We start from the raw sequence: 22,884 nt of genomic DNA, 5'->3' as shown, positions 1-22,884 counted from the left end.
CATCGTGATGGCTTTCCTCTTCTTCGAAGCACTGCCATCTGAAGACTCTGACTTTCGTTTAGGAGCCATGATAAGGGTCAAAAAGTCGCCAAACATAGCAACACAAACGGAACACTTTATCCGCGCGCAGCCAATGTAGTTCGCCAACTCCCTCACTTATACGCTTCATTACTGTGTATTCTTCCGTTGCGCGCAACCAAACTAGTTCGCCCACGTAGTCTGTAAGTACGACGCTAACGATGTAAACCAAAACACGTCTCAATTTTTTTTACGTTTTTATGGGAGTGAGTATTGTATTGTAAACACAAAACTTCATATGTCGAGACATTGTAACCTGAGGACCACCTGTGCATTGCTCTCCAAAGCATTTGGTAACAAAGGCACATTTTTTTCTTGATTTCCACCTTTAAAATGACAAATCGGACAATTCACATGTTGGTCTTCTTGTCCCAGATCTGGCTCATTCACTGGTACAGACAGAGTCGGAGCTGAGAGTCGGACATTAATCTGCATTCATTTGTGAATTTGCCCTTGGGATTAATAAAGTAATCATCTATCTATCTATCTATCTATCTATCTATCTATCTATCTATCTATCTATCTATCTATCTATCTATCTATCTATCTATCTATCTATGCAACCAGGGTCCTCCAAATTGCAGGGGAAAACTCAGGGGTTGGGGGTTGGTGGTAGGATTGGCACTCCAACCACTGTAAAAAATAACTCACAGTGTTCCAGTGTGGTGCTGAGGTGTCACCTGTTGCATGGCTGCACTCGATGTTCCAATCTGAATGGTTCATCGTGTGGTGAGTCTGGCAACACACTGTAATCAGTGCATGCTCCCAACCTCTCTCTCTCTCTCTGTCTCTCTAGTGAGGTCCAAAAGCTGGAATAGATGCCAACGTCAACATTTTAGTAACAATCCAACACTATTATACATACAAAAACTCTCTATTATAAAAAAAAATGTTGGGACGAGACAAGACTTTTTATCCTGCGACGAGACATGATCTTTTGAAGAGAGACACTTTCACGTCTCGCAAGACAGTCAAGTCACGTCATACTTACAACCTTTGGAAGCAAGTCCCGCGAGACGGTGACTTTTGCATGTCACGCCCTACTTACAACCATTTTCAAACAAGAAAAGTAGTGTTTCTTCCCAATGAAGAGGTGTATCCACAAGAATTAAAAGATTTATTGTTTGGTGAAAGTGAAATCCACATACGCTGTCACGCTTGGGTCACAGAGTTGCACAGATACACAGGAGATTTTAGAGACAAGAACGTTATTCAGACACTTCAAACAAACATAAGTCTCTTTCAGGAGTGAATCGAGCTCTGTGTGTAGTCGGAGGGGACAGTTCCGTCTTTCAATGAAAAGAATGGAAAATCTTCCTCTTCATAGGGGCACGTCAAGGGAGTGGGACCCCTCAACAGGAGCAGAGGATGTCTGGGGGAGTAGAGAGACAAGGCAGTGAGAGAAAAGGACAGCTGCTGTACAGGCTTTTAAATATTCTAAGCACCGCGCAAGATGGAGATCACACGGCATGGCATCAGCAGCAGCAAGCCAGCAGCTGATCGAGCAAAGAGGATGTAAAACAAAAACTGCATTTGTTTCCCATTGTGTCACCATTTAAGAGGGGTTTTCGGAGGAGCGACCGCGTCTCCATGGGGTGCATTCAGCCCCCCCTCTTCACAACGCTAGCAGCAGAGATGCAAAGTGGCTGGCCCATATCGCGGGAAGCCCCCTAGTTTCATTAAAGATGGACTCATCTGTTTTGGAATAATACACAGTTTTTGCATTACTCCCTATTACAAGCCCCTTCCCCGATAACATTTTTGAAATGCCATATAGCCCATATCTTAAGCTGGACCAAGGACAACCTACAAGCAGAATTTTGTAAAAATGCTTCAGCCATTTTTCGTGTGATTGCTTAACAACCAAACAGATCAGGTGTAATCTGAGGGTTAAATTAAGGTCATATGTGTATAAATTGGATAAATAACATCAAATGAAGCCAAAAAGATTTAAAAGACAGTGGGTATTACGATTTTATTTATATAGATTAACACTGCTGGTTGGCAGGGGGAACTCAGATAGCTAGCTAAACAAATGCTAGCTAACACTAAAGCAGCAGAAGTATCTTAGTTCATCTCAGCAAGTTAATTAAATGCTGACTGTGGAATGCAAATGGAGCGGCAAACTGGCTTTCTGCTACTTTTTCAAGTCAGTTCTTTCAGTGGAGAACATTTTCTGCACCACTGAGAGCCTACCAAGAAAGGGAAATGCCCATAGGTACCACAGACAACGTAAAGCACACACTGAATATTCATTTCGGAAAGGCAAGTGTTCATATTTGGTTCTAAACTACTTATAAACGTACACAAGTGAAAGGCCATTGGAGTGTTCAAGGTGGCTCTGGATCAAGATGAGCAATTTGTGGTCTGCTTGTGCTACTTAAAAACAAGCCTAGGGCCTGGTTAACCCTGACAGGATAGCTTTGGTGGGTTTTGTGATGCTAAACCAAACCCAATAATCCCAACAGTGATATGTCTGAGTGCATCAGCAGATGTATGAACTAACTACAAAAAGGCTGCAGAGTTACAGATGCAAACTGCTTAGGTTTTATCACACTATTCCAAAGCTACCTGCAGATGTGGATCCATTTTCCTTGTCGTATGTTGGGTGTTCAGTTTTATTACATGCTAGTGGGGCAGCAAAGTGGCACAGTGGTTAACACAGGTCAAGGAGATTGAGTTGAAACCTGGCCTAGTCAATGCCTGGGATCAGTTTTTTTTTTCTGGTGGATTACAGCTAATGCCCGGTAGTATTGCACAGCTTATGCAGTGGTTGAATTGCATTTGTTAAAAAGGGAGAAAAGTATAAAATTGTAGAAATTTCAGAAAAAAATAGAAAATGAGAAATAATTAGAAACTCTGAGGTAAACAGCCTGGAAGTCCTTTTAGATGCATAACTTAGCTTTAAACCTCATATTTATTATGTCCACAGGGCAGTATTTTTTCATTTAAGAAATATGGCATGCGTTCAGTCCTTTATGTCCTTAGAGGGTACAAAAAGCTAATAAATGCCTTTGACTTTAGCCATTTAGATTACTGCAGTGCACTCCACAAATAAAGATATGAATTGATTACATTTGGTTCAGAATGCAACTACAAGAATCCTAACCACATTACACTGGTATTAGCGTCTCTGCACTGGCTGCCTGTGTCTTTCAGAATCAATTTTAAAATACTGCTAATAATTTATAAAACTTTGAACAATCTTGCATGTTCATATATCTTGGAATGTTGGTCCCTTTTACGTTCCCAATCCTATTCATAACCCTGGATGGTCAAATTCTGTCTTTAAAAGCAGGTCATATTAATATAAAGACAAAAGAAGCTAATTAGTATCAAAAACTGGTCACTAATTAAGAAAAGGGTTAGAATGCAAACCTGCAGCCACAGTAATACTGTAGGTTTGGAGCTGAAGACCCCGATCTCTATAAAGTAATAGTGTAGTTAGACACAAGCACTACACTATGAAACTGATCACTGTGCTATGCCTCGGTGAGAGCTATGCTTAGTGTTTTGCCGGGGATTACTCAATTAAAGCTTATAGGTGTTATGTTGTGATGCCAATGTGTTTTTGTTTGAGTGAGTTGTGCAGTTTTGCGGCATTGGAGAAGTTACCAGCAAAAATAAAGAGTTTACCAAAACATGTCATGGTTTCTCAGGATTGTGTTCAGAATGTGGCTATTGTTCTGACCAATGTGCTTAGGCAACTGAGAAAAATCTATTTATTATCACAGATAGATAGATAGATAGATAGATAGATAGATAGATAGATAGATAGATAGATAGATAGATAGATAGATACTTTATTAATCCCAAGGGGAAATTCACATACTCCAGCAACAGCATACTGATAAAAACAATATTAAAGAGTGATAAAAATGCAGGTATAACAGACAGTAGCTTTGTATAATGTTAACGTTTACCCCCTCGGGTGGAACTGAAGAGTCGCATAGTGTGGTGGAGGGACGATCTCCTCAGTCTGTCAGTGGCACTTGCACGATCCATTCCGTTATTTCACACACACCTCAAGCTAAGTCGACAGATCCGTAATTCCCATGTTTGCGCAATCTCCTTTTTATATAATTGTGTAATACTGACAGGCATCGAATCCATACGAATTTTTCCAATTTGTAGTGCCCTTTGCCAAATAAAGGTTGGCGGTCTAATCAATAACTAGCGTCTTTACAAAAATGACACTTGTGACTCAGTAACGCACCATTGTAACCTTTTCTATTTGTTAAATCAGGGAATTTCTGGAGACTGGCGACTAGGGCTTATAACAGTTATTGATTTTTTTTATTTAAATAGCTCTGATGAACATCATGCTGGAAAGTCCCGCTTTATGCCTCTTTTATTATGCCAGTAGGGAGGCACGTGCTTGCAACTGCTAGCCAATTACAAAGGCATTACTCAGAGATGAGTAAGCTTTAAGCTACGTAGCCGACAAGAAAGTCTCTTTTCCGCCGCACTCACCCCGTATCTTTTTCTTTCTTTCCTCTGTCACTCATTCACATCCCTAGTTACTCACACGCACTTCTCGAAACACCCCCGGTGATCACGCACTTCCCGCGTGCCCAGCTCGAGCACGTAATGTATGACGCAAGACGTCAGAACGTCCTCACGACGTGCCTCTCTGTTGGTCCTCTGGAGTGGGGGCGGAGCCAATGGAGACAGGGAGCCTCTTGATCGTCGACTGCGGAGCAGAGCCTCAGTAGCAGACGCTGACGCTGTATGGTGCAAAACCATAGTGTCTTTTTTGTTCTTCTTAGGGACCGGCTTTATGATTAAGCTACAATCTTCAATGAGTAAGCATATCCCTGTAAGTATTTTATATATTTTTTTTATCTTTGTTTCCAAAATTGAAAGAAGATTTGGTGTATTTTTCTGCGTGCTTCGGTTCGATTTGTTCGCGTTGTCGTTCAGTCGCTGTTCACCCACTCCACCTCGACCGCCTTTTCTTGTCGTTAATGTATGTGTAAGAAAAAATATTCATTGCTAACTGACCGCAGATAGAACGCTTTTTTATTTTTTTAATTATTTTTAGGAGGTTAAGTGTTTAATCGCTGTAACTTATTATTCACGGTTAGCTTAGTGTTTTCTCTTGGATTTAGTAAATGGCATTAAATGGTGGAGGTGGCTTACTTGGGTTTGGCGTTCATTAAACGTCGCCTCGTGTAGCGGCAGAATTTTTTTCCCGTTTTAACTGTTGCAGCGCGTACTTTTTTTCTCCTCCCGTTTATAGGCCTCAAAATGGGGAGTTAACACAAAGAGCTCTTTATGCGCCTGGCCATGTAGGTTTTGTAAACTGCGCTTCATTTCACTACTGGTTTGCCTCGGCATAAATCGTAAGGGTTTTATCGGTTCTTTCAGAAGGGATTATTTTGTTTCTTTTTTCAAGACGTGGACTGTTGTTGAGTCTTTGCTACTTTATTCGCCTATAAAAGCGTATTTCGAGTCGCGAATGTCCCCGCTTTTTGAAGATGCTTCCGGTATGTAGTAGAAATTACGTCCATCCAGACCTACTCTTTGGGATTGCGTGGGTTATGTGGTTAGACCTTTGGACATCGACGTGTTGACAATGAATTCTATCTTTTCTTTTTTTTTTAACGCACGGTCTTCGACTTTGTTCAGCGTCATCATAGTGCGGCTTGTGATACGCAAGATCCTGTTTAATCCAGTTTGGCTCTGGAGAAGTAGGGCACGCGGAATAGACTGCCTTTTTACCCAATCATTCGTGTGTCGTATTTGTAAAAGAGGGTCCCGTATATAAATATATTTGATTTGTTACGTACGTGCGGGCGCGCTTCATTAGTGTGTAAATCTGGTCTGTTTTAAAAGAGGGGGGGAAAAAAGGACTTCCCATAAAACCGATTTGCTTGTAGCTCTAGAGCGTGCCCTCGGCAGACTAGGGCTCCTTTGTATTTTAATCTGTTAAGTAGCTTATGCGAAGGAGAATGTTCGACTTTACTGGATAAACACGTTGAGGACAGAGATGTATTAATATCCTGCCTTTTTTTTTTCTTCCCCTTTTTTCCTTACCCAGTCTGTGGGAACTGAGCGCACAACAGCGACAGCTGATTGCGAGTTGTTCTCCGATCCAGACAAGTCGTGGCTTGTTACTGTCTAGGCGGGCAGCCTTTATTCCCACATTTCTTACCACGACACCAGAGGCGACGATCGGTAGCATGGGCGACAGGACATATAGTTAATCTGGAATATCCATCGTAATGTGTATGGTTTTTAATCTGTCACTGTTTAACACACAAAAAAAATCATTCCAGAGAGTTCCTTTTTTTGATCCACCGCGTTTCAGTCGTGTCCAGTTGGAAGTGTTTGATGTCTGACGCGAGGTGTCTAAAAGATGGCTCCCAAGTAAAATACCCCTTTGATCTGTTGAGTCAATACTTGATTGGCATTTTGGAAAGTTTAATGGAAAACTGTTATTCAAACAAAACCGCATGGCCGAACTCCAGTTTTCCCTACGAAGTCCAATGTGTACTACCAGCAAGTCTGGACACACCCGGAAATTCTCATGTTTTTGATAGAAGTCGGTACCTTTTTTATCGTGCTGTCAATGTCAACCCCATGAAGGCGACAGTGAAGGAGTGACTGAAGACAAAACGGTGTCATTATGAACAATGCTGCACACTTTCTCCCTTACACAGTAACACGAAGTGCTTCCAGTCTGCAAATTAATTGAGCAGAAGATTTGTGAAGTAGAATGTGCTGAAAGGTGTTTTGGGTCTGTGAAGATTCCAGTTTGCAGCTTTGTTACTGGAATATCTCATTTCCCTTGTTCATTTTAAAAATTTTCTTATCTGTCCCATGCTTCCTTAAATTTAGAATTAATTGCCTGCCAACTTTATGTGCCCATTACTAAATTACAGATGACAGTAACACAAAGTGCTTCCCGTCTGCAAATTATCAAGCAGAAGTTTTCCAGAAACTATTCTAGGGTTTCATTATACCAATGGCAATACACCTTCATAATGCCTCACTGCAACTGTAGCTGCCAAGTCAGTTTTTTTCTTTTGTCACATATACAAATTTATTCAGTGAGTTTCTGTAAAAAAAATCAAATTCCCCCGGGAGCAATCAAAAAAATATACCAGGAATCCACAAAGTTTATTGAAAAAGACAGACAAGATATTACCACTTTTTCAAATGGCTATGGGTGGTTGATGGATTTTTATTTTATTACTCCACACATGATTACAAAGCCTGTTTTAAACAATCATTCCCTTTCATTGTCAACCTACCATAGCATATCCTGAATTTAATGCTTATAAATGCTCATTGGTTATTAGAGAAACCTTTTGTAATTTCATTAACATTGCTGAAACTTGTTCTGTTCACTTGAATTACTGACATCACCAAACTTAAGTATTGGGTTCAAAATGCTCATAATGAAACAGCTTTCTCAAGAAACATGTTGGTCCACCCAAATAACAGTGGTTGCATATGACAAGTTGCTGGGTCATTGAAAGTTTCATGTGAAGGATTCTATTACTGTCTTGGGCGAGAGGGGCAGACTAGTTATAACTAATGTGGGCTTTCCCCTTTTACCAATTTGCCCTCTTGAGTTAGTCAGTCTGTCTCATGAAATAACCCCCCATTTTGCATACTTTGCAACCCAAGTGAACAGAATACTGTGTTTTAGCATTGGTAATGCAATTAAGATTTATGTAATAGCAAACCGATGTTAGGATTAGAATTTCAACGTTTTTTTCCCCACCCACACAAATTAGTATGTTCCTTAAAAGCTTGTATTCTTATTTTATCTACTTGTAATGAATGTTTTTTCAATGTCACGTGAACTGCTGGGTATGTAGCCAGTTTAGTTTTGGACTACAATTGAAACCTCTTGTGCACATTTGTGTTTTTACTTTTTTTTTTATATAACTAATTATTGCTTAACAGGCTCGGTGGCTTACTGGATTGCTTTGTTGTTGCTTTGTACTTAATATTCTACTTCTGTGCTTTTTGTGTACATCTGAGAGTGGAATTAATTAGAATTGATAGATTTGAGGTCAGTGTTGCCCATTGTACACTAAGAACAAGCTTGTGAGCTGAAGGAGACCAAACTCCCCCTCCCCTCCCAAGTTGGTGGTTTCTAAATTTAACCCCATAGATAATGTGCACATGACTGCTGGTTTAGTAGTCTGTATGTCATTAATAGAGGTATTTCATTTGAGTACCTTGTTTGGCATCCATTTTCTAATCTAGGGTAGTGGATGGCTGAAGCCTTGTCTGGTAGACAGACCCAAATAGTCTGCATGTTTTGCATATTTAACAGGGGGAGAAAAGCATTAAGGTTGTAATGGTGTAGAATTTAAAGAAAGAGAAGATTTCTGATGTTGTGGACTGACATCATAGATGACATGATTTTCGTCACTGGATTCTTGTTAGTTTGCAATAAGGAAAAACTGCTTCTGCATTATGTGTGACATGAGGCTACGTTTTCAAATGACCGTCCTTATTTTATGCTCCCTTGTCTTAGTACCATGTATTATATCTTTCTCATTAGATAGGGTTCATTTAACTGACAGTGCAGGTTGTCCAGGTGGATGGGATGTACAAAGCCATCCACCTGAAAAACTCCCCTGTCGTTCCGTTGCATCATTTTGTTTTATACTCACAATTTAAAGAGTGAATATGAAGACCCTTGACTGTAAGTGCCAGAATGTTATAATGATGCTTACACATTGATCATTCAAATGCTTCCTCCTCATTCCACTGTTAAAAATGAAGCATGTTGGTGATTAACTATTTTTTTTGTTTGTTTTGACTTCCATTAAGAGTCTGAGTAGAATTTTACTGATTTTTAAATTTAAGTTGCATTGAGATGGATAATTGCCATGCAGTGCTTCAAAGGTATGCCTTAAGACATGTTCATCTAAATAGTTTTTAAGCTGTACATCAGATTGTGCTTACTTAGACGCAGAATTGCATGTTTTGGCAGGCTAAATCATAATTCGGTGTGGAAGCAATTTGAGTAAAGTGTTGTATGTTATGTAGCACTCTCCTGAAATACAAAAGTAGAATATTTACATTGCTGTATAGAAATACAATCTACCTTTCATTTTTCCTGAGCTGATATCTGTGGTATATTCTTGCATTTTGCACTTCATTTTATTATGTAGGTTAAAATCTTCCTTAATTGTTCCAACTTTGTCATTAATTGACTTGGCTTTAATAAAATGTGGTCATAGGAAATTTAGGAAGAAGATGCAAGAGATGGAAACCTGAGTAGCTATAGCCAGTAAGCTCACACTTTCAACTGATGTTTGTTTGTGTGCTGACAAATTGAGTAAACCCTGACAATAGAATAGGTAACAACTGACAATCTACTACTTTGAACACAATCTGGCTGAAACATTGCCTAAGCTTAAATTGCTACAGGATTTGTATACATGTCCATGTTTGGATCCAAATATACCACCATGCTATATGGATGTTAAACTTCAAATGGTTGGTTTCTTTTCCCAGGAACCTCCTTCAAAAAGGCTCTGAAATTGTCTCTTGATTAAAGAATAAACGGCTTGTCCACCAGTGGAAGGGTTTTACTTAGATTGTGTGAATGCTGTAATAAAAATCATTTGTGCTTGGTATTTATCAGGAAGATAAAATTAGATTTTTGCAGCTTTTGGTAATGGTAACAGTGCAGCAATGTACTGCTTCACATCCTTCATATCAGTAGTTTTGATTGATGACATTTTTGTTCGTCCCATTTGGAAAAAATGGATGGTAATTAGGCCAGTTGAGCAGATGCTTTACATTCCAATCTGTAGCTTCCTTTTGCCACAGGGCAACTTCAGGAAGAGTTTTTAGTGTTCCCCGGTTGGGAGGAGTTGTAGGTTGAGCTGGTTTGAATTCAAATGCTGTTCTTTAACAAAATAAAGCCATCTTCCCTCCAGTATAATGTTGTACATTGTCACAAGTTATTTAATCTATGCTAATGTTAACTTGGATTTGTGAAGTAAAAAATGTGTTGAAAGGTGTTTTTGGGTCTTTGAAGATTCAAAGGTGCAACTTTGTGACTGGAATATCTAATTTTCTGTTTTAAATATTTTCTTGTCAGCCCCATGCTTTCTTAAATTTAGAATAAACGCCCTGCTAATCTTATGTGCCCTTTACTAAATTACACATGCTTGTTGTTTTTTCAGATTATGTATTTGCAAAGTATACAAGGCTACAATTTTTTTTTTTTGTGAGTAATTACTGCAAAGTAGTTATGAAGGTTGTCAGTTCTTTTTATATCGCACTGCACAAATGTGATAGTAGGGCACTTGACAGGAACATCATGTTAGATAATTTCAGAACAAGAACTTCTGAAAACATGGTACCCAAGGATGTTACAAATAAGATGGAACTGGCACTTTTTTAAAGCAAAAAAAAATTAATGATTCTGTGCCACTGGTCAAATGATTTTTAAGACTGCTTTGGACAACACCTTATCCTTAGTTGCATAAGATTGATATTGATGGCAGTGTTTGTTGTATAACTAGCTTTGCAAGAATGTTGCCTTTTTTAGTTCTTAGTGTTGGACATAGCTAAGTTTTAAAGGTAAGCTTATGTAATTGTTCTTAAGATTAACTTCTCAAGATTAGTATTAAGGGAATATGGTGTGATTTGAAGCCTTTCCTGGTAGCATTGCCTCAAGGCAGGAACCAACCCTTGATGGAGTAGAGGCAGTCTGTTTTTAGGGCTGTCTTTCCACACTTTCACTGAACCAATTTAGAATAACCAGTTAATCTAACCTGCACATCTTTGAGCCAGTGTCCGAGCTCATGATTCAAAGCAATGACGCTGGAACACACTGCCATTTCTATGAATGGGCATTTTTAAAGTTTTAGATAGTATCACATTTTTCCTGCTATCTATACAAATAACTACAATGGTTCTAAAATCCTCCTAGTCTGATATTTTCTCAGTGGAGAGTGTGGCATTTGCATGCATTGTAGCTCACTGTTTTGTGGTCTAGAAGCGCAGAACTGCCATTGTTTCTCAGAGTAAAGCGCACTGTATCACTTGCTATTGGATGTATGCTCCAAAATTAAGATGTGATTTGAGATGAGATGTCCAACCTGCTTTCTACAAAACATTTTGGTATTTTACAGGTTTTGTTTTGAAAAAACGGTTCATAAATTTCCTAAGCAATCAAGTATTAACATCTAATTTAGATTTTAAGTTGATTTACACTTTCACAGTATGCAGTCATTCCTCAGTGAGTCATAATAGTAGATTAATGGGAGGAGATCTGAAATGCTTTAATTTTTCTTAATACGCAGTATCCTTTTCATTAGTCAGATTTGCTTTAAGCTATTAAGGTACTCGGCTATGTCAAGAATGAGGAGTTGTGCATGTTTAATCATTTTTAGTATGTTGGGACAGTACATGGTTTCATCTTTAAAGCCTGATATATTTTAGCTAGTTTGATTACAACGAAATCTTTCTATTCAGTTGTGTACACCTAATGGAATGTAGTGGTAGTGCATTTAAGATAGATGCCAGGAAGTGATAACTTTACATACAGGGCCATGAACATTTATTGCACAGTGCATTTTGTATTAGTCTCTAACAGTACTAACACTAGCAGTTTGGCATCTGAGGAAATTTACAAATAATACTTTTTATTTTGCAAGTACAGTTCAAATGAATTGCTTCAAAATTCCTATAGATTATTTAAAATGTAAATGGCTACATTAGAACAACAATGTGGACCATTTCAGAATACCAATGCTTTGCTTTCAATACTTTAAAACAGTTTGATTCTAACGTGGTTTTGTTTAGAAGATATTCATAGCAATAGGAAATTACTTTGAGCAAAGTCTCAGATGCTTTGTCCTTAGCCCAAACATGCTGCAGTCAGTAGGTTTGAATAGTTTCCAAACCTGGGGTTAACCACTTCACAAAAACTTCATTTTATAAAGTAAAATGAGTGTAGAGCAATGACTATATCTTTGTGCCCTTGCATGGAACTTCTAAACCAGAGGTTTCTAAATTCGATCCTGGAGACCCACTGTGGCTACAGGGTTTTTGTTCCAACCTGACTCACAATCGGTGATGATTGATCACTGATCTTGTTTAATTAGCTGGTCTTTTTTACTCATTCTGCAATCAGAAAAACACAACAGTATGGTTTTTATATTTATACGACACTTAGGAATATCTTTTATTTCTAAAGCTATAAATGTTTAACTCTCATTTTCCCGTTTTCCTATGTAGTTTGTCTCTCTCTCTAATAGTGACAATTAACAAACAGCACTGCAGACACTTGGGATAATGAAAGCAGCAACAACTTCAGTGTCAGACTTGCTAATTAGTAAATAATCAATTAAATAACCAGAACACCTGGAACAGCAGAATAAAAATTAGGTTCAAAATACTGTTAACAACTTAAAAAAAAAAAAAACCCTACATATTCCCCATATAACTGCTTATTACATTTTAATAAAAATCTACTAAACTTGGCTTCTAGTTTCTGCATTGACTTCAAAACACACAAACTGGGGAAAAAAATGAACTGGCAATCATGAAAACCTTAGTTTTATATCCTGTCAGCATAAGTGAGTGGATAAGTCAAGAGTTCTTAAATGTGGGAAATTGCTTTGAGCTTTGATTTGTCAATTGTTACTTTTGAATACATTATTAAATGCTACAAATTGTTAATGTTTAAAATTGGATGACTGCAGAGCTTGTAAATTGAGGTTCATATAACAAGCTATGCCAAACATGTGCCAGATCCATCTTAGTTGTAATCCAAGCTCCAGAAACTGCAGTGTACTGTATATTTTGGAGACTGCTGTTATCTACTCTTTCTAACATACGGACTGAATTGCCACAGGTCAATAACCCTCCTTAACTGACTACTACTCCTTCTCAGTATCCTTCTACCACTAATTTTTGAGATCCTTGATTGCAAACTCTCTTTGCAACATAAACCCCCACCCCATGCCCCCTTTCTCCTTTGACGTGGTCCTGCTTATTGCTGCCTGTTGCCAGTATCCACGAAACATTCACAGAAATTGTTCAACATTTGGTCAGTGGTAGCCCAATCCCAAATTTCTTCTTGGCTGCTTTACTGGTAGGTAACTTAAGCTGTATTTTTACTGGTTTTGTTTTGCAATGGCATACGGTCAAGTCATTCTGGCAAATGTAATTATTGTCCATGCGTTGGTTAGAGAACTGAAAACTTTGGAGGTTTGTTTCAATACACTGTGGATGGTAAGGCATGATGGTGAACTGTGGGCTCCAGATTGTTTGTTTAAAATGATGTTCATCTGGTATAAACTGGTCAATTTACTTTAAGATATGATGACAATTCTTAAACATTTCTTTTTCCCCAACCTTTTATTTATTGCAGCAGTTCTGTGGTGTTCTTGGTCACACATTTATGGAGTTTCTGAAGGGCAGTGGGGACTACTGCCAGGCACAGCACGACGTCTATGCAGACAAGTGAACTGTAGAAATTTATTACTACTCCACGAAGAAACCCCCTTAGGAGCAGAGTACCTGCGGTACTAATAACCTGGATAAGCATCGTTGAATTCCGAAACTGGCAGAGCACTTATCTTTAACTGAGAAGATCAAACCTGGATGGGGTAATCTTCAGTGCACTGTCCTATTTGTTGGCCTCAGTATTACTGGAATTAAGAAGGATTGCTGCTTTTACCGAGAGGTTCATCCAATCCCTTCATTTTTTTCCTCATATTTCCAAGCACTGAAATCACGTGGAGTATAGTGAAACTTTCCTCCCCATATTTACATTTGTTTGTATTTGGTATTTTTAAACATTTTGTTTAGTCTATTTGTAATTTAAAAAAAAAAAAACTTTTAATAATGGCCCGAATGAATCGCCCAGCCCCTGTGGAGATCACCTACAAGAACATGAGATTCCTCATCACCCACAACCCCACCAATGCAACCCTAAACAAATTCATAGAGGTAAGTGTTTGTATGGTTAAGGCTATTTGTAGTTTGTTTTTTTTTTTTTGTTTTTTTTCCTCCCCCAAATAAGGAGCATTTTTTTCAACTCTGTTGCCACACATTTAAATTGGATTGGTTTTGGTTGCTAACAGTTAAGATCAATGGATTATTTATGTGATCACGCATGAATGCAAAAGTGCAAAATCCAGCCTTGAAAGTATTCACCAGTTTACCATTTTCCATTATAAAATGTATAAAAATTTACTGTTAGAATACAAGCATTCTTTGAATCCACCAGTGTACATGTAACCATTTAAATCCAAATTCAGTCTGTTAAATGTACCTGTCTGTGGTTAAATAAAATTGTTGGTTATTATATACAGTACAAAGCAGTTCTTTAAAATGTAAAGAACAGTGCTCAGCAGAAGAGAAATAGTTTTCAAATGTATTGAATTACAGGAATCCATAAGATAACTGGAAATGTAAGGTACCTACAGCCACCAGGATTATTAAAGCACATTCCCCAATATTCAGTAACCAGGGACAAGAAATGCCCCCCCACACACACACACACACACACCACCACCACCTAGGCTGCATGATGGTGAGGATTAGTGGTGTGAATAGCCCCCCTGCTCACACCCCCTCCGTCAGGACCTAAGAGTGAGAGAGAGAGAGACAGAGAAAAACAGACAATTAAAAGTCAATACGTGCTGTTCGAGCTTTTCAGTTTGCGAAGCACCATGCAGGAAGCGTATCACTTGACAAAGCAGCCACATTTAAGCCCAGCAAGGAGCTTGAGCTATTTCGGACTGGTAAAGTAAAAATTCTGCATTCTTTTTCTTTAAATTGGTGAAATTTTCGAAAAATCAGTATTGTACACTCTTCTCTGCGTTTCTGTGAAAAATACAGAGACATAATGGATAATTTCACAGGCAAGACGTTTGATCATTATCTGGTGACCCATTTTGCCAAGTAGTAATTTTCCCTTTGGTTCTTTCATTGTTGGTGGTGTTTCTCTGTGGAGTTTTTTTGTTTTGTTTTTTTTTTTTTTGTTTTTTTTAGTTTCAGTGGTTGGTGGCCAGTTGTGTGCTCATTAATATATTGAGAGTTGAGCATTTGTAATACGAGTCAAGTGAAGAACAAGGAAATCAGTAGGTGTATTTACTGTTAATCTAACCAGGGAGATTCCCTTGTATAGTTAAAATGCAAATCTTCTCTTTGACTAAATGGATTATTCTGCTGTTTGGGGGGATGACAGCTTTCATTTTCAAGTTCCATATTGATATTTTTATTGGTAAAATGTGCATTGCAGTGGTTTTCATATTGTATGGAAACTTGTTTTTTTCTGGGCAATGTACTCACTGTACTCTTAAATTTGGGAACTCTCTTCAGGAGAAATTAAAATTATTGCATTCATGTACAGTGGAACAAATGAGAAATTAGTGTTTACTTGGGTGAAATTTCATGTAAATGTATTTTGGAGTAATAATTTTGAAAACAATTTATATGATGCTAATCGTAATGTAGAACTTTAACTTCATTCAAAGGAAAACCTAAGAGTTAGCCAGAATTTAAATTTTTGTGGTCTAATTATGTTCAGAGAAGTGCAGTGCAGGCTTAATGCATTTAGTTTGCCTTTTATTTTCACAAAACAGATTGTTTAATTGCTTGTTGTGCAGAAAACTTAGTAGTTTTATAGTGATCTTGTGTTTATCCCAAAACAGCCAGTAGAAATTCATGGGAGTACAATTATGTGGGAATATGCCATAAATAAGTGAACAGAGCCTTGGCTTCAGATGTTTTCTAAACTATAAGCCTAATGTTCTGTATTCTAGTTTTAGCTACCATTTAGTTGCTGTTGGTGCAACATGTGATTTGTGTCTTAATTTGAGCTTTTAAAATAAACCAGCATAGGGGAGGAAATTTCAAATCTGTATGTATTAAGAATGAAGGGGGTTTGCCTCTGTAATGAAATCTTAAAAGAAATTCACTTTTGTTTTTGTTTTTATGTGTTTCCGTCAAAACAAACTTAACTAGTTTAAGTGGACCCAAGTTAAAATTGGAAAACCGTTTGCATCCCAGGATTTACTGTCCTTTCTGTTATAATTCAGTGTTAAAAAAAATAATAATAATAATTTTTGGCACTTTTTTTAATGAAATAGTTTAATATAGCTACAAAACAAGCATTCACACTTCTGCTGTCTCTTATGTATAATGGGTTTGAAATATTGATTGATGGCATTTCCAACTGAATACAAAAAAAGATGGATGAATGTAGTGTTCTTTAGAATACCAGGAAGTTGAAAGGCAATCATTCTTGATGAAGGTAAATGTCCTTATAAATGAATTCCTTTACCCTTGCTCTGGTAAGACTTGTGCCTCCATGCCTTTACTTCTGTTGCAAATGTGTTTTTTTTTTTTTTTTGGCACTGGCTATGTGTTCAACGCCCCATAATGTCTATTAAAATTTGGCTATTTAAAGAGTGATCCAGTATGCGTTTTTTAATTGAATTACTAATGTATTTTGGGCTGAGCCGTAAATACATGTAATACCAGTATAAATTCAGATGGCAAGGTGAAAACCAAGATTAAGTTAAAAAGCAGAAAGTAAATTTGTTTCCCAGGCATAAGCAACAGGAAAGTTATGATTGCAAGTCTACTTAAACAGACTATTTTAATGCAGTTTGGGGAAGGATCTTTGAGACTTTTTTTCCCCTTTTGTCAGCAAGGATTGCTTGATTAAAATGTTAGCCGGGCAGTTTTTAGTTACGGTTCTACTTTTTAATTCCTGTTATCTTCTTCTGCATAAGTGTTTTCAGTAGCCAAGCAGATTTATTTTCAGTTAAGCATCACATCCAGTCTTTGTAGTTAAAGATTTGTCTGCCATTACATTGCAATGCAAATAAGTAGACATTTGTTTGTTTTTTTTTTCTGGTAAATAGTCAAATGTATCTAAATGAACTATGACCAGTCCTGTCATATTAAAATATAAAAAGACCCTGAAGAATATACAGTACCTGTGCAGTGATGTTGTAATGACTTTTTTTTTTCCTTCCCCCCACCCCCCCCTTTTTCCAATTCCCTCCTCTCAACCCAACTTCTGAGCAGGAGTTAAAAAAGTATGGAGTTACTACAGTGGTGAGGGTTTGTGAAGCCACTTACGATACATCCTTGGTTGAAAAAGAAGGTATTCAGGTTCTGGTAAGTGAAAAACAATTCCTTAAGTTGCTAGGAGGCATGATGGACAAGTTTTTATACAAAAATATATTTAATTTTTTAGTCCATTACTAATACTTTTTAAATTCCATGTATGTTTGATTTGCGCCCTTTTAAAAGGTTTCAAAGCTGCCTTGTGGCGTGGTTTTTTTTTTTTTTTTTTTTTTTTTAATAAAATTGTAATGCGATACTGAGGTTTTTTTTTTTTTTTTTCTCCCCTCCCTCTCCATCCCATTCCTTCAACACCCCTAAAAAACACTTACAGGACTGGCCTTTTGATGATGGTGCTCCACCTTCAAACCAGATTGTCGATGACTGGCTGAACCTCTTGAAAAATAAGTTCCGTGAGGAGCCTGGCTGTTGCATTGCTGTTCATTGTGTGGCAGGACTTGGAAGGTAAGTAGTCGAGTAGATAAATTCCTTTATTTTTAGATAGTGGATTTCCTTACTTTAGCTGTTAAACTACACACCTTTCCAGCAACATCACTTGTGTAATCGTAAGAAAATCTTGTCTGTAAACAGTTAAACATGCTTGTTGGCATTAGTTGTGTAATGTTACACTACCATAGACTCCATTAAAATGATATGCACCACACTAAGACAGTTTGAGCAATTTAAGCAGCTGATGGCGAGTACAATTTGGAGACACTGGCAAGCAAGTTTGTGGTTAATTGGTATTTTAATTAAAATCTATTAACTGGAGTTGAAAGAATAAACAAGGTTATTTAAAGTATAATATCATTTTGACTTTGACCTTTTTAAGGTCTAACTGTATGAAGTAATGCAAACATTTTTTTTTTTTTTCCTGAGCACACTGACTTTTTGCACTTTCCTGTCTCGGCATTGGCATGCCAACACCACAGCACCTGAATGTTTTTTTCCTTAAGATTTTGTATATTTCGATTGACAATTCTTGTATGCAAGACACAGGCCCTATAAATGTTTTCAGAAATGGCTTTTGCGTGGCTGTATTGGGTGCTCACTCTTGGCTTCCTATGAGGTGCTCCACTTGTCAAAGAATGTCCAAAGTAAAAGGCATATATGTTCAGTACTTCATTTTTGAGCCTATAGTATGCTCAGCCATGTGTTATTATGCATACTTGCTGTGTAGTCAGTCTGCAGAAGTTTTAATTTTCAGATATTTTAACATTGGTCCAGATTATTCCAGTACTGTCTGAACCTGTTGTTTTTGCAGTATGGGCATCCTCTGCTAGTACAACTTAATCATTGAAAGCATTAGCTTAATTCTTTAGTATAACGGAGTCTAGTTGTGGTGAAATGTAGAGTTATTGGCATGTCTTGTTGAAGGTGCTAGTAATTTAGTTTGAAAAATATTTAAAGACCTATTACATCAGAAAGTAATGTCATTTTGCTTTCGGCTAATGTGATGCAAGTTCTCTTGTAGGTGTAAAAGGATAAGTGCATTATGTGAGATTGGTTGTCAAGAAACAATGGCTATATTGCCTGTAGGAAACCGCTTAATTCGTACCTAGAGTTGTGTGTCACATCCAGCAGAGATGATGATGATGATGACTTAAGGCTTTTAGTTACTTGACTGATTTTTGGTAAATGTATGCTTGCAAAACTAAAGAGCATACCATAACTGATCTTGGTCTACATAGTTGACATATTTCACAAATGTATTGATATTAAATTACTTTCCAAGTTTTCATACCCAATTGATTTATCGTCTAGTTAGCAAGTGTTTGGTTTCATTGTACTCTTCAGAAGGGCTCCCGTTTTTCCATGTATCATACAAAGATAGAGAAATATGTATGTAAGTTTGTATTATGTATAATACGAAATATTTTTTTTAATTGTTCCTAATTTTTTTTTTTTTTTTTTTTTTTTTTTTTTTTTTTTGCAGAGCACCTGTCTTGGTTGCCCTTGCACTGATTGAGTGTGGAATGAAGTATGAGGATGCCGTTCAGTTCATAAGACAGTAAGTGTTGGTATTTGACCTAAATGTGTTACTAAATGCTTATTAAAGTGTAAAGGAAGTGAAGAGTAACGTGCTTACTGAAGGCTCTAAACTACATTAAGTGGTCCATTCGGTGGGGGAGTCTGAGGAGAGAATCAGTATTTAAATGGTGTGGTCTTTTGGTTGTCTTGGCAGTGGGTGACGCCTTAAGCCTTGTGACTTTAAATGTTCAGAGGCCCTATCTATCTGTAATTCACTTTAGATTCAGCTAATGCTCATTTTGTAAACAATGTGTTAGCAGGTTCATCTGTTTCAGTGCTACATTTAAATGATAAATGTGTAATGGTTTGATGCTGAAACTTACCTTGGGTTGATACTATGGTAATCCTGTTAACAATACAATTTTTTTTTTCTTTGCATTTAGGAAACGTCGTGGAGCATTCAATAGCAAGCAGCTCCTTTACTTGGAGAAATACCGCCCAAAGATGCGTCTGCGCTTCAAAGATTCCAATGGTCACCGGAACAACTGCTGCATCCAGTAGACATCCTTTTCACCATGCACAGGAAGTGAAGATAATGGCGTTGTGACGTGGCCATATCTAATGTAGTTAATGTGCTTTTTTATATATATATATAGTTACATTATCTTTTTCATAATTGTCATTAGGTGCTTCCATTTGAGATGCAAGGATACATGTGTGGCAAAAGGCTTTTGCTGCCTTGTTCTCTACGTTGAGCATTAGCCATCTCACTTTATGGTTTAAGTTGCTGCTGTATTTTTTTTTTTTTGCACAGTGTAAAAAAGGACCTTACCCTTGCTGAAATCCAGTTTGGTGTTTCCAAATGAATCATGCATTGCAGTGTAACAGTACATCTTGCAATTTAATTTGACGTGCAGGGCATTAGGTGCCAAAGTTCTGTATCTTACACTTCGTTTTAAATTGTTCAAGTTCTTGCTAAATTTGACACATTGTTAAATCATATTTGAGAATGAATAGTCTGGGACTGTCAGATTGGCGCCTGGAAGGAAATTAGTCTGCGTAGTACACTGGTGTACACTGAAGAGGTTTATAACAAGGGTTGGGAGGATGTCTGCACAGACGGTCACTTTGTTGTGTGTTCACACACCATTCATGCACCATTTCTTTTTCAACTGCCTTTTTTTTTTCCCCCCCAAAACCAGCCATATTAAGTTTATTCATTTTCACCAAAACTAAATGGAGCCGTAACTTTGTCGACTGTATCAAAGCACATGATTTTCTTTTTTCCCTCTTTTTTTTTTTCTTGAACTTCTATATAAAGGCCTTACATTGCACTCTTGGGTGCACCTTGACAGGGGGGCCTATTATATATACGGTTGGGAAGGGCTGTTTAAAAAAAATTTGTATTGGGGAGGGAAACTATATTGCCTTTGTCTTGTGCAGGAAATATTAGAAGTGTCCCCTTTTTTTTTTTTTTTTTTTTTTTTAATATTACAGATGCTTTGTTGTAGCTAAGATTCTTATTGTATAATGAACATATGGACTTGTAATTTTTCTTTTAATGTATGTATTGGAACTTTGTTTACCAACTACTGCTTTGTCTAAAATGTGATTTCTTTAGTTTTGGCTTCAATCTGTAGACTTGAATGTCTGCAATATTTTGTATGCCTTTTTATTTGATCTGCATAACTTGGATACTTGATAATTTATGTATTTGAAATGGTGACGTGTATTAATGTTAGATCAAAATATTTATACTGTCTATGGGAACGTGTGGTATAGTTCTGTGGGAGAAATTATTTGCCAGTGTTCACCAGCTTGTTCTAGCGAAAGCTTGTACATCTAAATAAACACTGAAAGAGCCGTTGGTTCCTGTTCGACTTTCTCCTCTTCTCCACCCCTCATCTCTATCTTTGTCAATCCTCCACCCCTGTTTCTTCTTGAAACATTTGTTGGGATTAAGAGATTAGTATCTGAATGCATAATGTCTTTTGAATCTGAGTGTTTACACAATCATGCGTATACAGTGCAGTGAGTGATCTGCGTCAATTTTTCTGTTTAATTGTGTAACTTCAGTGACATTGGTCAAACATTTCTGTGATTTGTACTAGTCTGTATAAAGAGGAGTGTCAAAAGTTGGTTTGGGCTGTCATTTGAGCCAATAATTAAAATTTCTGTTTGAAACATGTTTGAATATGCTGTGATTTAGTGCTGGGCAATATGGACTTAAATTGACATTAACATCAAATCTCATTTCAGATCAAAATGATATTCTCAAAGCACTGTAAAGGTTCTAGATCATTATCACAGAACATAACGATAACTTGCGTATGAATCAAATGACATCCATTGTCTCGTAGCAACAGCTGATGTCAAGGTCATGTGTGTGTATTATATATATATATATATATATATATATATATATATATATATATATATATATATATATATATATATATATATATATATATATATATATAATATATATATAATATAAGCCACTACTTTTTTTTTTCTTTTTTTTTTTGCCTTGTACAATTTCTCGTATTAGGAATTTTATTTTTTGCATACCCCTTGAGTGCAGGGTCAGCCATTGGTACAGTGCTCCTGGATCAATTGAAGGTTAAAGGCCTTGCAACCTTCAGGGTACCAGCGCAGATCCTTAGCCTCAGAGCCACCACTCCACCCCAAAGAAGTTGACATGAACTTCTTGTAGTAGGCATTTGTAAGGCAGAAAATATGGACGTGTGTGGAAGAGCCGGGTGACTTTGTTAAAAACCAGATCATTAAGCCTAGACGACTGGGTCACAGCATTTCTGAAACGAGGTTAGCGGAGACTGTTGTGGTGAGTATTACGAACAGTGGTCCAACAGGGTGTGTGTTTACCAAAACTTCCCAATGTGATGTCATCCAAGGCAATCCCATCTGCTATGAACCAACAGGAGGGCTATTGTGGCACAAATCGGGTAGTTCTAGTGATGGATATTGAAATGTGTCATAGGGTATACAGTAATCAAACCCTGCTGTATTTGTAGCTACAGGATGGCCAGAGTGCACAGGCTAACCACAGTTCAGCATTGGAAGCACCAACCAAACAGGTACCCATTCATTGAAACTGGACCTTGAATCATTGTAAAAAGGTCATCTTGCTTCAATGACTGACATTTGTTTCTGTCCCTTCACATGGACAGCTAGCTACATTTATTGTTTAGCTGGAGGAAGAGGTGGCACCAGGCTGCAACGTGCAAAGAATGCAAGGTAGTGTAGTGCTTTGAGCAGCGTTCTGCTGGGAATCCCTGGGTCTGGTATTCATGTGTATTTAATTGGAAATGTGTCACCTACCAAAACATCAATGCAGCCCAGGTTACACCCCTTCATGGCAACAGTATTCACAGGTAAAAGGGGCTTTCCGGTGGGTAATGCATCCTGCCTCACTGCACAACCTTCACAGGCCTCCCGAGTTCCGCAACCTGAATCTGCGAGATTGGCAGGAACAAGTCTGATGATCTTAATGGGGTGAACTGTTCTGGACTGTGGAATTGTTGATTTTCAATTGTTGGGAGATCTTTTACATCCATTCCAGCAATTGGGCTTCTGAGGGCTCTCTTTGCATGGCTTATCCTTCAAGTCAAAAGTTTTAGAACACCCCAGTTTTCCTTCAGATTTAAAAGGTTGAAATGCAGTGAATGGCCTAAAATGGTGATAAGGTAAACTGCCAGAGGTTTAAATTTAAAGTTAAGGTTAGCAAAAACTCAG

The 22,884-nt window shown here is 37.6% G+C and overlaps 1 protein-coding gene across 1 annotated transcript; it reads left to right on the top strand.

Moving 5' to 3' along the window:
- The first annotated feature begins 4,730 nt into the window (after positions 1 to 4,730).
- Positions 4,731 to 21,314, top strand: ptp4a1 (protein tyrosine phosphatase 4A1). Its single transcript, XM_028820150.2, has 6 exons — positions 4,731 to 4,897; positions 13,445 to 14,025; positions 17,119 to 17,211; positions 17,492 to 17,622; positions 19,094 to 19,168; positions 19,572 to 21,314. Exons 2-6 carry the CDS (start codon positions 13,921 to 13,923, stop codon positions 19,687 to 19,689), a joined length of 522 nt encoding a protein of 173 aa, XP_028675983.1. The 5' UTR covers positions 4,731 to 4,897; positions 13,445 to 13,920; the 3' UTR covers positions 19,690 to 21,314.
- The last annotated feature ends 1,570 nt before the right edge of the window (positions 21,315 to 22,884 follow it).

This window comes from Erpetoichthys calabaricus, chromosome 15, assembly GCF_900747795.2.
Source record: "Erpetoichthys calabaricus chromosome 15, fErpCal1.3, whole genome shotgun sequence".
NCBI lineage: Eukaryota > Metazoa > Chordata > Cladistia > Polypteriformes > Polypteridae > Erpetoichthys > Erpetoichthys calabaricus.
This window is presented reverse-complemented; position numbering and strand designations above follow the sequence as displayed.